General features: G+C 43.4%; 1 protein-coding gene across 2 annotated transcripts in view; it reads right to left on the reverse strand.

Annotated features, from left to right (window-relative positions):
* Positions 1 to 418: 418 nt before the first annotated feature.
* Positions 419 to 16,666, reverse strand: part of LOC140737784 (granzyme K-like) — a 37,533-nt gene continuing 21,285 nt past the window's right edge. The window contains exons 3-6 of one of the 2 annotated variants that reach the window (XM_073064420.1): positions 4,482 to 4,641; positions 3,286 to 3,439; positions 2,149 to 2,307; positions 419 to 670 (exon numbers count right to left, since the gene is read on the reverse strand). In XM_073064420.1, coding sequence (XP_072920521.1) covers positions 524 to 670; positions 2,149 to 2,307; positions 3,286 to 3,439; positions 4,482 to 4,585 — 564 coding nt within the window. In that variant the 5' untranslated portion in view covers positions 4,586 to 4,641 and the 3' untranslated portion in view covers positions 419 to 523. Of the gene's footprint in view, positions 671 to 2,037; positions 2,308 to 3,285; positions 3,440 to 4,481; positions 4,642 to 16,666 lie in introns of both variants that reach the window. The other variant, XM_073064419.1, reaches the window with a different exon arrangement.

Below are 16,666 nucleotides of genomic sequence, written 5' to 3' on the forward strand. Positions count from 1 at the left end.
ATGAGAAGCAGGAAACAACATCTTCCTGTAAATCTCATTCGATCATTGGTAGTGCAAGAGGAGCATTCAGTTCCAAAGTTAAATATTTACTTGATAGAACAAGGAACTTCACAGCACCGGGCAGCCCCTTCTGTCCATGAAGTTGCAACAACCCCTATAAAGCTACTCCACAATTAATCTGTGATATTTTAATGCAAATCCTAATTATCTCACAATCTAATTGCCTCCACTATCGACATCTCTATGGTGCAAAGCAAGTCACTGCTGCTAGTCTAAAATGTCACCTACATGTGGTTCAGTTCACTTTCATAACTTACATCAGTGGACAGGGATTTCACAAGGCAAGGAATTTGATAATTATTGTTTTTTATTGCACTTTGCAGTAACATTTTATGCAAAACAGTAAAGGTAAGGATAGAGGCAAGCCGGCTCTCTAGGCCAATTAACTGAGCATCAGTGTAAGTAAAGCAGAGTGAAGCAGGATTGTGATAACTCAGTACAGCTCTTCAGCATTCTTCAGCGGTCAACCAATTGTATCCCGAATCCAATCAATGTATCTCTTTGTTAGTAAAGTGTACACCCCAGGCTTTTTGGCAATTGCACATCCTTTGCCAAAGGACACGATCCCAGTGTACATTTTGTTGCATATCAAAGGGCCACCTGAATCACCCTGGAAGAGAGAGAAAAAGATGAAGGTGACAATTGAGCAGAATTAGCTGAAGTGACAGAATGCAAACTGTCAGTTTGACATCACATCACAATTCATTATCCGTGCCCAGCTGTACCGAGGAGGTGTGAGTTTACTTTAGGAGCAAATGTAGGTAACTGGACTCACAAAGAGTCTTTTCATGGAATTTTTCCCATGGCCTGGATTGAGTTTATTCCTAATTTAGCCATTGTGTAGAAAACCATCAGCCATCTGCAATCTGTACTTCAGTTTGACTTCAAATTCTGGTGGAATGTGGAAGTTCAGAATGAAACAGATGTCAAATGCTGGTGTAGCTGTCCCTCCACTCTGCCACTCGACTCTCCACTGAACCCTCCACAGCTCATGCATCTGGCCAGATTCACTTTGTACTCGACCCCCTGCTTTTAAGCAAGACTAGCTGACACAAGAACAGTAACCTCCTTCACTGAATGGACCCACTGGTTTGTGAAATAACTAAATAATGGGAAATGATCTATTAGATTTACTTTATTTTAACCTTTTTAATTATTTGCTATTATGTTCAGTCGTCTTTAAGTAATTTTTATTAAATATGCTTGTATAGTTTTTAATCATCTCTGGCATTTTTCACTGTGAGCTGTTGAAGGCTGTCAGGATATTCATGGAGGCAAATCCTCAGGATCCAATTCCTGATTCTGCTCGGCATCCCGAGCCTGGCCTGTCTCACAGGGCACCTCATGGGTACAGAGTGTCAGACAGACTGATCCACTCTGTCCCAACCGGATGTTAGGATCAGACACAGCATTAGATCTAGCATGATCCTTATTTTCAAATTGACACAATTTAGAATAAATTCTCTTTACATTTTAGACATGTCAATACGTTACATTTCTCTGGATTGACTCTGTTATCTTGCATCTGCCCATTTCATCATCACACTGACGGTAGATAAAGCTTATTGGCAGAGAAATCATAGTGAGTTATGTTGACATCTAAATTCAGAGCCTAGATATGAGATTCTAGAAAACGCAAGAAAATGGTTCCTCCATAATCAACACATACACATTTTCTTATCTGATTATTATGTTTTAATCCACTTGGGGATGTGGACATTGCCTGTAAGTGTAGCATTTATGGCCTAATCTAGTTTCCCTTAGCTTCCCTAAGGTAATGCTGGACAACATTCTGAAGACATTTTAATGCAACTGAGTAGCCCTTCAGAAAGCAGGTAAGAGTCAGTAACAATAACACTGAGGAAGGGTGGAAAGTTTCAATCTATAGAAGGCCCCAGTGAATCACTGCGGTTTTTATACTTAATCCAATCGCTTGATAGAAATGTTACTGATAACATGGCTAGACATCATACTCACCTGACATGAATCTCCTCTGCCCTTGCTGTCACCAACACAGATCATGTCCTGGGTTATTTCAGGCCTATGATTGTAATAATCCATACTGTTGCATGTTCGGCGATCAATTACCTTGACCTCCACCTCTTGAAGTGTGTCAGAGTAATTGTTTATTTTTGTTTTTCCCCATCCTGCCACGGTGCATGTTGTTCCAGATTTCATGTCGGTGATTCCTCCTTTGGGAAGGTTGAGCACATTCACATACTGGTTGATTTTTGCATCAGTCTCGAGCTGTTGACTCAAAAACATTGAATTCACGTATTTGTGATCCTAAAAGTGAAGGGTAACTTGAATGATCTCTTTACTCCTGAGGAGCTTTGTTAGTTTATTTATTTAAATACTTTGTTTTCCAAAATTCTTTCTTTATTTTCAGATGATCAAAGGGACAGAGACTCAATTAAAAGTGACCAATAAAATTAAATATCAATTACATTTCATATCATGAAATTGATCATTTGTCATGAAAATTGTGATGTGGATGATGGTCATAAAGCACTGATTCTACTGTGAAGGTTCTTCACTCTAACTCATTCTTTGTTCATGATGAAACTCCAATAAGTCAAACTTAGCAGCTATCACTCTTTTAATTAAAGTTTATATTTAATTTAGTTTAAAGACACAACAGGCCCTTCCGGCTCAATGAACTCAGCCACACAATTATACTCATGTGCCCAATTAACTTACTAACCCTTTGTATGTCAAGGACAAGGTTAACTGTGATATTGTCCAGGCTTAGACAGCTCAAGTTCAAGTTCAATTTATTGTCATTCAATCGTACACATGTATTCAGCCAAACAAAACAACCTTCCTCCTGACCAAGGTCACAACACAGTACATATACTGTACCTCATACACGTAACACATGAAGTAATATGACCACAATTAAATTAACAAATAATAAGTTGCACAGTTAAAAAGTAAAGAGTACGAGCTACTGGCGCTTCATAACTGATGAGACCTGGGTGGTGACAGGGAGTTGAGTCATGTTACAGCCTCGGGGAAGAAGCTGTTTCTCATCCTCACAGTTCTTGTCGTATAGACTGTTGGACGGATGGGAGGGATCATTGCCAATACTAATATTCTCCACAATCAATAATTCTCATCCAAGTCACAAAAGCCATTCAACAGTTGTTGTTCAGTAAAGTAAACATTGCTAATAAGCAAATTAAAGATTTTAAACACTGTGCAAGAATGAGAAAAAATTCATACTTGCAGCAGCATGATATCATCTTTCATAGTCAGATTGTTGAATTTTGTAATGGGAATCTGTCTGATGATGCGCAGTCTTTGTTGACTTCTCTCAATCTTTGAAAGAGAATGTATTCCAAGAACTGCTAGAAGATCCTGGCCTAATGCAATTGTTCTGTTACCAATCGAAAATAAAGATAATTAATTACACTTTGCTTAAAAATCGTTTACAGAAATTCATCAGGAAGGCAACAATCAAATAGTAAACTTTATGAAAATATACAATTCAGCAACATTATATTGGGTAGTTAATGTGCAGATTCCAAAAGCCAATCAGTGTCCAAGCAAGGGCCAAGACTATACTCCTGATTGAAATTGTTTCAAAGTGTTGATCAGAGAAGCTCATTGTAAATCACTTCTACGCTTACCTAGAGTGCTAAAGTCTAGTCATGGACCTGGTATCACACATTCACTTAACTCTTTATTAGGTACACCTGTACACTTGCCATCAATGCAAATATCTAATCAGCCGATCATGTGGCAGCAACTCAGTCCATAAAAGCCAGGCAGACATGGTCAAGAGATTCAGTTGTTGTTCAGACTAAATATCAGAATGAGTAAGAAATGTGATCTAAGTGAATTTGACCATGGAATGGTTGTTGGTGCCAGACAGGGTGGTTTGAGTATTTGCTGGTCTCCTGGGATTTTCGGGTAAAACATTCTCTAGCTTTTACAGAGAATGGTGTGATGAAGACGAAAAAGCATCCAGTGAGTAGAAGTTCTGTACGCAAAAACGCTTTGTTGATGACAGAGGGAAGATGAGAATAGTCAGACTGGTTCAAGCAGACAGGAAGTCGACAGTAACTCAAATAACCACGTGTTACAACAGTGGTGTTCAGAAGAGCAGCTCTGAACTCACAGTATGTCAAACCTTGAAGTAGACGGGCTACAGCAGGAGAAGACCATGAACATACACTCAGTGGCCACTTTTTTTTAGCTACAGGAGGTACCTAATAATGTGGCCACTGAGTATATATCTGACCATTCAAACTGACACTTGCTAATAAAAATAAATGCCAATAATACGGTGATACACATATTAATGAAGATGTGACAACAGTGTAAAAGGAATTATTTTATGAAAGCTATGATTGCGAGCTAAGCACTTGTATGTTAATCACAAAATATCTTTTTTATTCATACACCACATAGCTTACATTTTACAGTGTGCTGCAGTTAGTACCCAGTTTGGTCTGATCAAAGCACCTCCGCAATAGGGAACAAACGAACCGTTCCTGAAATGCAGTTGGAGAGAGGCCATTTAAGGTCTTGAATGCGGTTTGACTTCATGCCTTCCAATAATTTTAGCTCCGGGATCTGCAATATATAGAAGATACTGACATTTTATTTCACATACATGTTTATTCACACACAGGATGTGAACATCACTGACAATGCCAGCAATTATTAGCCATCTCTAATTACCCCTGACAGGGATAACCCTAGAGTAGTTGTACCATGGCCTTGCACAGCAATTCGATTGTACAAGAGTGTAAGAAGGTGCAGAGAGCAATGAACTCAGCCCAATATGGCACTGGATCGATTGCTGTAGAAAGCGGGGGGTGGGGGGAGGTAAAGATATGATTAGTGGTAGGTTTCCTCTACAGATGGTGTACATTGCGGAGGATAATGTGTTGGATGCAGAGGCTGATGGGCGAGTAGGCAAGGACAAGAGGGACTCTATCACTATTACAGCAGAGGGAAGATGGGGTGAGTGTAGATGTACAGGAAAAGGAGGAAATTCGGGTGAGGGGAACATGAATAGCAGAGGGAGAGAAACCCAAAAGCATCCCGGGAATAGATGTGTCGAAGGTGTTAGAGGGAATTTTGGGTTTAGCAATTTACATTTAACAAATGACTTTGGTTACAAGTGTCCGTATCTGAATATGCATTGTGGATTTAATTTGGAGAGCATCTCTGAACAATGGGTTCGTAAAAGTCATGAATCCCAGACTAGACAACGTTGATAAAAATTCATTAAAATCAGATGTCTGTGGTGTGCATGCAAATTGGGAGGTGTGAAGTTTGTGTGTAGTTTCAAAGAAAGTGTTGTCCATACATTGTAAATTTAGAGTTGTCCTTTGACGTTGAGCACATAAAATATTGAGCCCCATGTTGGGCCTGGAGATCTTTCGACCAAAAGCGTCTCCGAATGATGCCTGCTGCACCTTGTTTTGTCGAATAAGGAAGCTGCTTTGTATCTACCAGTAATTTTCTCCAGCGATTTCATCCACGCAACAACATTTGGTGTCAGGAGTGGGATACCTTCCTGACCCATCGTGTGGCCAGCGATTTTAGCAGTCTGACTGGGTGAGTATTTTAAGAAATAGCACTTACACTTGGATCTGTACAGGTCGGTGGTACATGGGAACATGAGAAATCACAAACACGGAGAGCTGAACTGGTAGGTATAAATGTGTGTGTGTGTGTGTGCATGTTTGTTACTTTGCGTGTTAATTTGGTGAGACGAAGCCACCATTTGTGAAGGGTGGTTATTGACGTTTCACGACGCCAGAGTGGGGACGTGGAAACTCATTCGATCGATAAGCTACATTTCAGAGTACACGTTTTGCGAGTGTGATGTGAAGGAATACATGTATGGCTCAGGAGGTGCGGAATGGTCAATGGGCAACTACTGGGAACGCCAAACAATGAAGAAAGATATCACTCTTTTAAAGGGGAAGTGAGGTAGCGACTGGGGGGAGGTGGGAATAACCGGGGAACGATAATGGCAGTGAGCTGATGAGACAGTCATAGAAACACAGAAAACCTACAGCACGATACAGGACCTTTGGCCCACAAAGCTGTGCCAAACATGTCCTTACCTTGGAGCTACCTAGGCTTTACCCATATCCCTCCATTTTTCTAAGCTCCATGTAGCCATCCAGGAGTCTCTTAAAAGATCCCATCATTTCCACCTCCATCACCGCCGCCGGCAGCCCATCCCACACACTCACCACTCTCTGCGTAAAAAACTTACCCCTGACATCTCCTCTGTACCTACTTCCAAGCACCTTAAAACTATGCCCTCTCCTGCTAGCTATTCCAGCCCTGGGGAAAAGCCTCTGACTATCTACATGATCAATGCATCTCATTATCTTGTACACCTCTATCATGTCACTCCTCATCCTCCGTCGCTCCAAAGAGAAAAGGCCGAGTTCACTCAACCTATTCTCAATAAGGCATGCTCCCCAATCCAGGCAACATCCTTGTAAATCTCCTCTGCACCCTTTCTATGGCTTCCACATCCTCCCTGTAGTGAGGTGACCGAAGTTTGGCACAGTACTCCAAGTGGGGTCTGACCAGTACCCTACATAGCTGCAAAATTAAATTCAACAGCTTCTGATGAATCCTCAAGATAATAGTACTTAGTTAAATATTATGAAGTAGATTTACAGGAAAAATTGATTGTAGTACAAGGAGACACAAGAAGCTGCCTGACATGTTGCTCATTGAAATTTTGTAACCACATTTTATATATTGAAATATTGACAATCCAAGGCCAAATGATATTATTTCACTGAATTAATATAGATGGCATCCATTTGTTCACAGATTTGTGAAGATTGTAAAGAGCCGATGGCAATATCCATCACCCAGATGGTAGATGGGGATATGTTTGTTGGAATGAAAGGGCCAATAGCACCAGACATCAAAGATTTTGCTTCCTGAATACTGTCTTGTGTCTCATGGATCATGAAAATCACCAGGAAATATGCCTAACACGCAGCATTTCTTGAAAACACCTATATTTGTTATTTTTGTTCAAATGTTTCAAAGGTACATTTAATGTCAGAGAAATGTATACAATATACATCCTGAAATGCTTTTTCTTCACAGCCATTCACAAAAAGAGGAATGCCTCAAAGAATGAACGACAGTCACATGTTAGAACCCCAAAGTTCCCCCCACTCCCCTCCCTCCCGCACATAATCGGCAGGAAGCAACAATACCACTCCCCCACCGGCAAAAAAACCATCGGCACCTGCCACCGAGCACTCAAGTGTGAGCAAAGCAACAGTAAAGACACAGACTTGCAGTTACCCCAAAGACTACATTGCTCACCTGGCATTCGACAATAAGGGAGAAAGCGGTGTCTCTGTTTTCATAACGAATGGGGAGACATAACAAACAACTCGCATGTATACGATGTTAAAAGTCCATTACATTGCTCTTTTTTAGAGCTCTGTGTCCAAAGATCTGGGCACACAGCCATAGATATCCCGGCTCCCCCGGAACGACACGGGTATCCTGCTGTGACACCGACCTTCGATCCACCCGTCTCCAGAGCCCCGAGATCCTAGGCCTCCAAAACTGAGGCAGACTCCTAGGCCGAGCCCTTGGCGTGCCGAACAATAACAACCGGTTGTAAAACTCCGAATGCGGGTCCCAATCCCACAAAGAACCGTAGTCAGTGTTAACTCCAGGCCAGGGTCTTCAAAAGAACTCGGAAAGGGAAAAATAATGATATTAAAGAGTTGTTTCTGAAGATGCAAGCAAAGGAGTTGCAGTTCAGCACCATCATCACTCCGCTCCTCTCTGTCTTCATTATTCAAACAGAATAACTGATGTCAAGATTAAGAAAGCTGTATTTGTTGGTCAACAATTTTAACAGGCATTCAATGACAGGCAAATTGAAGAACTTCAACATCTCAACCACTCTTTGACTTCAATGAGGAAGCCAGTTCTGGATCCACAAAGCAAGGTCCCCTTTGGTCCCAAGTCTTCTTACATTCTCAATAAGCCTCGCATGCGGTACCTTATCAAATGCCTTGCTGAAATCTATACACACTACATCTATGGCTCTACCTTCATCAGTGTGTTTAGTCACATCCTCAAAAAATTCAATCAGGCTTGTAAGGCATGACCTGCCTTTCACAAAGCCATGCAAACTGTTCCTAATCATATTATGCCTCTCCAAATGTTCATAAATCCTGCCTCTCAGGATCTTCTCCATCAACTTACTAACCACTGAAGTAAGACTCACTGGCCTGTAATTTCCTGGGCTATCCCTAACCCGCTTCTTGAATAAGGGAACAACATCTGCAACCCTCCAATCCTCCGGAACCTCTCCTATCCTCATTGATGATGCAAAGATCATTGCCAGAGGCTCAGCAATCTTCTCCCTCGCTTCCCACAGTAGCCAATAGAGGAGACAAATTGGGGCCTTTGTCTGGGATTTGAATGTCAAATTGGGGGCTGTTGAATTGATTGGGGTAAATTCCCTTGTCTGATTTGGCTGTGTGGAAAACCAAAAGGAAGACAGCAGAAATAGATGCTGAGGATTTTATGTTAAGACCAGACCTTGAGGGCTTACAGAAGGCTAAAAAGGATGAGTTGTGGGAAGTTGTGGAGACCTCGAAACTCACGGAGGTTAAGAAAGGGATGACGAAGGTAGAGATACAATGAAAGATAGCTGAATATTATGTCATGATGAAGGTGTTTAAGGCGGAGGTGTTAGAGCACTTTCCTGTAGGGAAAGGGGAGGTCCAGGTGCGTTTGGAACACATGAGGCTAGAGAGACTCAAGTTAGAGGTGGAGGAAGCAGAAAGACAGAGACACACCAGGGAGACGCACCATAGGACACTGAAAGAGCGTTGTACACCCACGTGAAGGTGGGGGTTTGGAGGATCGATTCAGGGGAATCGATCAGAGGCTCACAGTGTGTGAAGGTGGGGACTTGTTTGTGTGTCCACCCTCGCCTGGGTGACAGGTCTACCACTGAAGAACGGTCATACAAGGTCACAGTCGGTGACCATAACAGGAGAGGAAGATAACCGAAGGTTCGACGGCAACGGCATCACCTCTCGCTCTCTCTCTCCAATGGTACACCAGCAACTACCTCAACCTAAACTAAACTGAACTGAATTGAACTCTGCACCATCGTAAGACTATTCATTTACCCCTAGACTTTGAAAGAGCTTGGTTTTGATTCCTATTTCCACACTTTTGTATATATCATTGCTAACCTGCTTCATATTTTAGCATTTTATAGTACTGCATTACTTAGTTTACTAATAAACACTATAGTTAAAGTAATGCCAGACTCCAACATGTATTCCATTTCTGCTGGTTCGGTAACCCGGTTCAGAAAAGGCTTCAGATAGGAAACCGTACAGTACCTAGGCTACACCATTTCCCAGGGTCAGATGACAGAGACTCAGCAAACAGACTCATGCCCCGTCCAGTAAACATTAAGGGGGTGAGGAAAGTAACGGGTCTATTTAATTACTGTCGTAATTTCATTCTAGGGATCTCAGCACTAGTGCACCTGATCTAGGCCTTGATTAAAGGAGGGAAGCCCCCTCTGGAGGAAGTGAGTTGGGAGCCAGAGGAGAAAAGGGCTTTTACAGATATCAGGAAAGCCCTGATCTCTGCACCTGAGCGAGTATTACCCGATGTGGCTCGCCCCTTTCACCTGTACTGCAGCAACGAGGGAGGGCACTTCGACACAGTTGTGCTGCAGGTCCATGGGGATACAAGAAGGCCAGAGGCCTATTATTCAAACAGACACCCGATGCAGAAAGACTTCCCTGCTGCCTAGGAACTGCAGACTGCATCGTGTGGTCAGTGCAAGTAAATGAACCAGTTGTAGTGGTGGGACAACTCAGACTACACACACCCCATACCCCATAGAGCTCCTGAAGACGGGGGGAGGCAGAGAGCAGTCACAGATAGCAGAAGGCCAGGTATTCGGCATGGACACCTAATACAAAAACTGCTGGAAGCAGTGAGTCTGCCAGCAGAGGTGGCAGTCATCAAAGTGAAAGCTGACCAGAAAGGGGAGAGTCAGGAGCAGAAAGGAATCGAGTGGGCAGACATCACTGAGAAGAAGGAACAACAGCCAATTGAAACTGCAAGCCTGCAGGAAGATATGACAGAAGCCGGTTTAGTCAAATTCTATAAAGAGGTGGAGGCAGAAGGGAAGGAGACATGGAGGAGAAAGGGTGCAAAAGGAGGGACCAGAGAGGAGCTGGGCACACGGGGAGGAAGGATTCGTGGTACTACCATGTGTTAGGGAGATACGACTGGAATTATATCATGGGGTGATGCATCAGGGAAGGCAGAGCATGATTACCACCCTGTGGCAGGACTGGTGGTGGCCAGGGATGGGCGGGCTGTTGAGAAATTCTGCCGCCATTGTTTCAAATGTGCCCAGCATAACTCCGGTAAGGGCATAAATCTACAGCTGGCAGATCAGTCACAGCCAAAGGGACCCTGGGGAAGCATCCAGATTGACTTCTTGGGACCCCGACCCAAAAGCAGGGGGAATAGCTACAGTCTAGTAATTCCCGATCACTTCACCCGGTGGGTAGTGGCTTTCCCAACAAGGATGGATTCTACCACATGGATTCCATTTCAGGAAATCCTCCCAAGGTGGGGAACCCCAGTCCAGCTGGACTCGGATCAGGGAGCACATTTCACAGGGAAAGTGATGAAGGAAATATGCCAACTGTTAGGGGTGGATGAGACCACAGATGGTACTTTTAACACGTAACACTTGCGTCTGTGTGCAGACTCAGCGAGGCAGCCACTGGAAACACAGGACTGTGGTTAAACCACCTTCCTGTTGCTCAAATGTACAGAGATCCTAAGAGATGAACATCAGCCGACCACACCAGACCTGACCACAGTTGATGGAAACACACTCACAGGAAACGCAAAGGCAGAAGACACAGAGAGCGTGACAGAAACCTGTAATTAGCATGCTAAAGTGAAGTTGTGACGGTTCTACATAGAATATAGAACATAGAAATTTACAGCACATTACAGGCCTCTTAGCCCACAATGTTATACCGACCATAACATTGACTCTAGAGACTGCCAAGAATTTCAGTAGCTCATAGCCCTCTATTTCTCTAAGCTCCATCTACTTATCTGAGAGGTTTTTAAAAGGCACTGTTGTATCAGCCTCCACCACCGCCACCAGCAGTGCATTCCACACACCCACCACTCTCTGTGTGGAAAAACTTACCCCTGACATTCCCTCAGTAGCTATTTCCAAACACCTTAAAACTATGCCCCCCACCGTGTTAACTATTTCAGCCCTGAGAAAAAGCCTCTGGCTATCCACGTGATCAATGCCCCTTATCATCTTATACACCTCTATCAGGTCACCTCTCATCCTCCGTCACTCCAAGGAGAAAAGACCAACTACACTCAAACTATTCTCACAAGGTACACCCTCCATCCTTGCACTGTCTCTCTATAGTGTCCACATCCTTCCTGTAGTGAGGTGACCAGAACTGAACACAGTACTCCAAGTGGGGTCTGACCAAGGTCTTATATAACTGTAACATTACCTCACGGCTCTTGAGCTCAATCCCATGGCTGATAACGGCAAACATACCATACACCTTCTTAACAACACTGGCAACCTGTTCAGCAGCTTTGAGTGTCCTGTCGACATGGAAAAGATCTCTCAGATCCTCCACACTGCTAAGAGTCTTGCCATTAATGCTATCTTCTGCCATCATATTTGACCTACCAAATACTTATCTGGGCTGAAGTCCACCTGCCACTTCTCAGCCCATTTTTGCATCCTATCAATATCCCGCTGTAACCTCTGACACCCCTCCACACTATCTGCAAACCCCCAACCCTATGTCAACAGCAAATTTACTAACCTATCCCTCCGCTTCCTCATCCAGGTCATTTATAAAAATCATGGAGAAGGGGTCCCAGAACAGATCCCTGAGGCACACCACTGGTCACCAGCCTCCATGCAGAATATGACCCGTCTACAACCACTCTTTGCCTTCTGTGGGCAAGCCAGTTCTGAATCCACAAAGCAATGTCCCCTTGGATTCCATGCCTCGTTACTTTCTCAATAAGCCTTGCATGGGATACCTTATCAAACGTCTTGCTAAAATCCATCTACACTACATCTACGGCTCTACCTTCATCAATGTCTTTAGTCACATCCTCTCCAAACCTCTCCAAACATTAAACCTCTCCAAATGTTCATCAACTTACCAACCACTGAAGTAAGACTCACTTGTCTATAATTTCCTGGGCTATCCCTACTCCCTTTCTTGAATAAGGAAACAACATCCACAACCCTCCAATCCTCCAGAACCTCTCCCGTCCTCACTGATGATGCAAAGATCATCGCCAGAGGCTCAGCAATCTCCTCCTTCACTTCCCACAATAGCCTGGCATACATCCCGTCCGGTCCCAGTGCCTTATCCAGCTTGATGCTTTCCAAAAGCTCCAGCACATCCTCTTCCTTAATATCTACATTCTCAAGCATTTCAGTCCACTGCCAGTCATTCTTACAATCGCCAAGATCCTTTTCTGTAGCGAATACTGAAGCAAAGTATTCATTAAGTATCTCTGCTATCTCCTCCGATTCCATACACAATTTTCCACTGTCACACTTGATTGGTCCTATTCTCTCAAATCTTATCCTCTTGCTCTTCACATACTTGTAGAATGCCTTGGGGTTTTCCTCAATCCTGTCCACCAAGGCCTTCTCATGTCCCCTACTGACTCTCCTAAATTCATTCTTAAGCTCCCTCCTGCTAGCCTTATAATCTTCTAGATTCCTATCATTACCTAGTTCTTTTAGCATCTCATAAGCTTTTCTTTTCTTCTTGACTAGATTTACAACAGCGTTTGTGCACCACGGTTCCTGTGCCATACCATCCTTTCCATGTCTCATTGGAATGTATCTATGCAGAACTCCACACAAATATCCCCGGCACATTTGCCACATTTCTTCCATATATTTCCCTGAGAACATCTGTTCTTAATTTATGCTTCCAAGTTCCTGCTTGATAGCCTCATATTTCCCCTTACTCCAATTAAACATTTCCCTAACTTGTCTGTTCCTATCCCTCTCCAATGCTATGGTAAAGGAAATAGAACTGTGATCACTATCTGCAAAATGCTCTCCCACTGAGAGACCTGAAACCTGACCAGGTTCATTTCCCTATCTTCATTATATGCATCTTCAGACAATGCAGATTCACAGATATGCATTGAACCTATTTCTACCAACATCTCCTTATATGAGTCAAAAACTCAGTTGTGTGAGGCTGTTGGGGCAAGAAGAACCGCTTTCCCGCCAATACAAGTCCCGTGCGCACACTCACAGTCTCTCTCCCACCAGTCTCACATTGGTTTTGGCAGCGTGTGGATGTGCGATGTTGCGCTCTTAAACTTTTGTTGTTATTACCTACAATGCACTGATTTTGTGCTTGAAATATTTAACTATGCCTCCTAAGCGTCCTATGTCAAGTCCTGGGCCATCAGCCAAGCAGCAGAGAACTGTTTTAACACTTGAAAAAAATTTGGAAATTATAAACAGGGCCATATCAGGTGAAGGTAACACAGCTCTGGGACGCTACCTCGACCTGGGTGAGTCCATGATCAGAAAGATAAAGAAAAATGCTGAGAAAATATAAAGTGCAGTGATTGATTCATCGCAAGTGTCTTCAAAGATTGTTATTAAAGTGCGTAACCCGATTATAACAAAAATGGAGAAAATGTTGAGTTTGTACATTGAGCATGAAATAAAGAAAAAAAAACACTCAGTTCCGATCATATTCGTGTGAAAGCTTTGGCAATTTCATTTTTAAATCTTTTTTATTAATTATTATTGAAGATTAACAAAAATACATTACATCAATACATCATTATGTACAATAAAGAATTAAAATAGCAAATAATTGATTAACAAAGCTAAGCAATATATCATTAATAAGAAGAAAAAATAAAGTGTGGTCACCTTTGTTCAGAGGCTAGTGTGGAAGTGTCAAATGATATTGTCAGCTTTAATGCAAGTAGGAGATGGTTTTCTAAGTTTGTTAATTGTCACAGGCTTCACAACTTAGCTGGGTGTGGTGAGCAAGCTAGTGCTGACCACGAAGCTGCTGAACGTTTCCCTTTGCAGTTGCGGACTCTGATAGCTGAGTTAGGCATCACACCAAAGCAGGTGTTTAATGCAGACGAGACTGGGCTTTTTCGGAAGCGTATACCGAAACACTCTTACATAAGTAACAATGAAAAGACTGTTAACTTTCTATGATTTATTACATTGAATATTGCCTTAACTTGATTAAATATAATACGAGTGTTGCCTTGTGGTACTGCTTTTGTGTCATATTAGTATGAAAATGTGTATAAATTACAGATAAAACATACTTAGGAAGCCCTCCAGAACACATCCCTATTTTCTACATTTAAATAATTATTCATGTTACGCATTTTCTATACTATGCGTCGACTGTGTGGAAAGTATCCCCTCCTCTTGTGGGCTTATCTACATATTGTGTCAAGAAACTGTCATAAGGTGGGCATTGGGAATGGACCCAGATGCAAAACACAGACACTGAAGTACTAGGGAAAGTGGGACCCAAGGTGTCAGAAAGCAAGGGAAGTGGGGGAGACACAACGCTGGACAAGACTAGGTTACAGGGCCTGGGCTAGGACTAGACTAGGAAAGTGGAACTTGGATGGGGAACTAGGAACTAAGAACCTGGACAAGGACCCCGAGCCAGAGACTGGACAGGGACTTGGAACCTTGGTTCTGACTCGGGCTTGGAATCCAGGCAAGGACTGGACGTGGCAAGGCAACAGGACGCGTGACTCCAGGGCTGGACGAGAACATGAAACTCAGACTTGGACGAGGACGTGAAGCTCAGACTTTGTGTTGATCGAGGGAGAGCAAAGCAAAAGTGGGGAGAGGCATAGCTGGACAGAGACACTGGCCGGGGACAAGACTAGGACTCAGGGCCTGGACTACGACTTGGACTTGGACACGGACTGGAAACCTCATCCGAGCCTTGGACTTGAGCACTGGAACACAGAACAGAGCCGGGACCCCTCCTTGGGGACGGGACATTTATGCCAGGACTCATACACGGAACACAGAGCCAGGACCCCTCCTTGGGAACAGGACATAGGGCCAGGACTCATACACAGAACACAGAGCCAGGACCCCTACTTGGGAACAGGATGTAGGGCCTAAGCTTTATACAGAGTCAGGACCCCTCCTTGGGGACGGGACATAGGGCCGGGACTCATACACGGACACTAAACACAGGGACACAAAGAGACAGAGATAGATAGATCCTTCTGTTGGCGTGGCAAGGCTCCGGTCTCACTCCGGTGGCTGAACTTAACGGTGATATAGGCGAAGACACAGGTGAGGACACAGGCAAGGCTTCAGGCGTGGGTAGCAGAAAGAAAGGGAAGGGAAAGGACCAGTCCAGCCTCAGGGTAACAGCAAAGACAGCCTGACTTACCCCACAGAGGCGAGGACAGGATACTGACAAGACAAACCCCACAGAGGCGAGGACAGGATACTGACAAGAGAAACCCCACAGAGGCGAGGACAGGATACTGACAAGAGAAACCCCACAGAGGCGAGGACAGGATACTGACAAGACAAACCCCACAGAGGTGAGGACAGGATACTGACAAGAGAAACCACAGAGGCGATGACAGGATACTGACAAGACGAACCAGGAATCACACTCGAACCCAGGGCCACTCATATTCCAGCTCCAATATAAGAATCAGGTGCCTGTGATTAAGCCCAAATCAAACATCCAGAAGACCCGGAGTCTGGTGTCCCCAGACTGGACCGTGAACTGGAACATGGACTTTACGGACCAAACCATGACAGAAACCTTCTTGAAAACACCTAACAAACTCCACCTCATCTAAACACCTTGCTCTAGGGAGATGCCAATCGATATTTGGGAAATTAAAATCTCCCACCACAACAACCCTGTTATTATTACTCCTTTCCAGAATTTGCCTCCCTTTCTGCTCTTCAATATCTCTGTTACTATTGGGTGGTCCGAGTTGAGAAGTGAGTAGTGAATTTTTTCAAGGTCTAAGCAGGACATAATATCATTAAGCCATTGGGCATGGGTGGGTGGGGCAACATCTCTCCACCTAAGAAGAATTAAGTGTCTAGCCAAAAGAGAGGCAAAAGATAATGTGCGACGTTTAGTCAGATTCAAATGTATATCTGCCTTACCCAAGGTACCAAAAAGAGCAATCAGAGAATTAGGTTCTAAGTGGCAATTAAGAATATAGGATAAAGTTTAAAAAAACTTCTCTTCAAAATTTCTCTAGACTAGGACAGGCCCAGTACATATGGACAAGAGGAGCCTCGCCACCTTTACACTTGTCACAAACAGGACTGATGTCAGGATAAAATTGGGACAATTTAGTTTTGGACATGTGGGCCCTATGTATGACCTTAAACTGTAAAAGACAGTGGTGAGCACATAGAGAGGTTGAATTAACTGACTTGAGAATTGAGTTCCAAACCGCATCAGATAAAGAAATATTTAAATCATGCTCCCAAGCAGTTCTAATTTGA

The sequence above is a fragment of the Hemitrygon akajei genome, chromosome 13, assembly GCF_048418815.1.
Source record: "Hemitrygon akajei chromosome 13, sHemAka1.3, whole genome shotgun sequence".
NCBI classification, from domain to species: Eukaryota; Metazoa; Chordata; class Chondrichthyes; order Myliobatiformes; family Dasyatidae; genus Hemitrygon; species Hemitrygon akajei.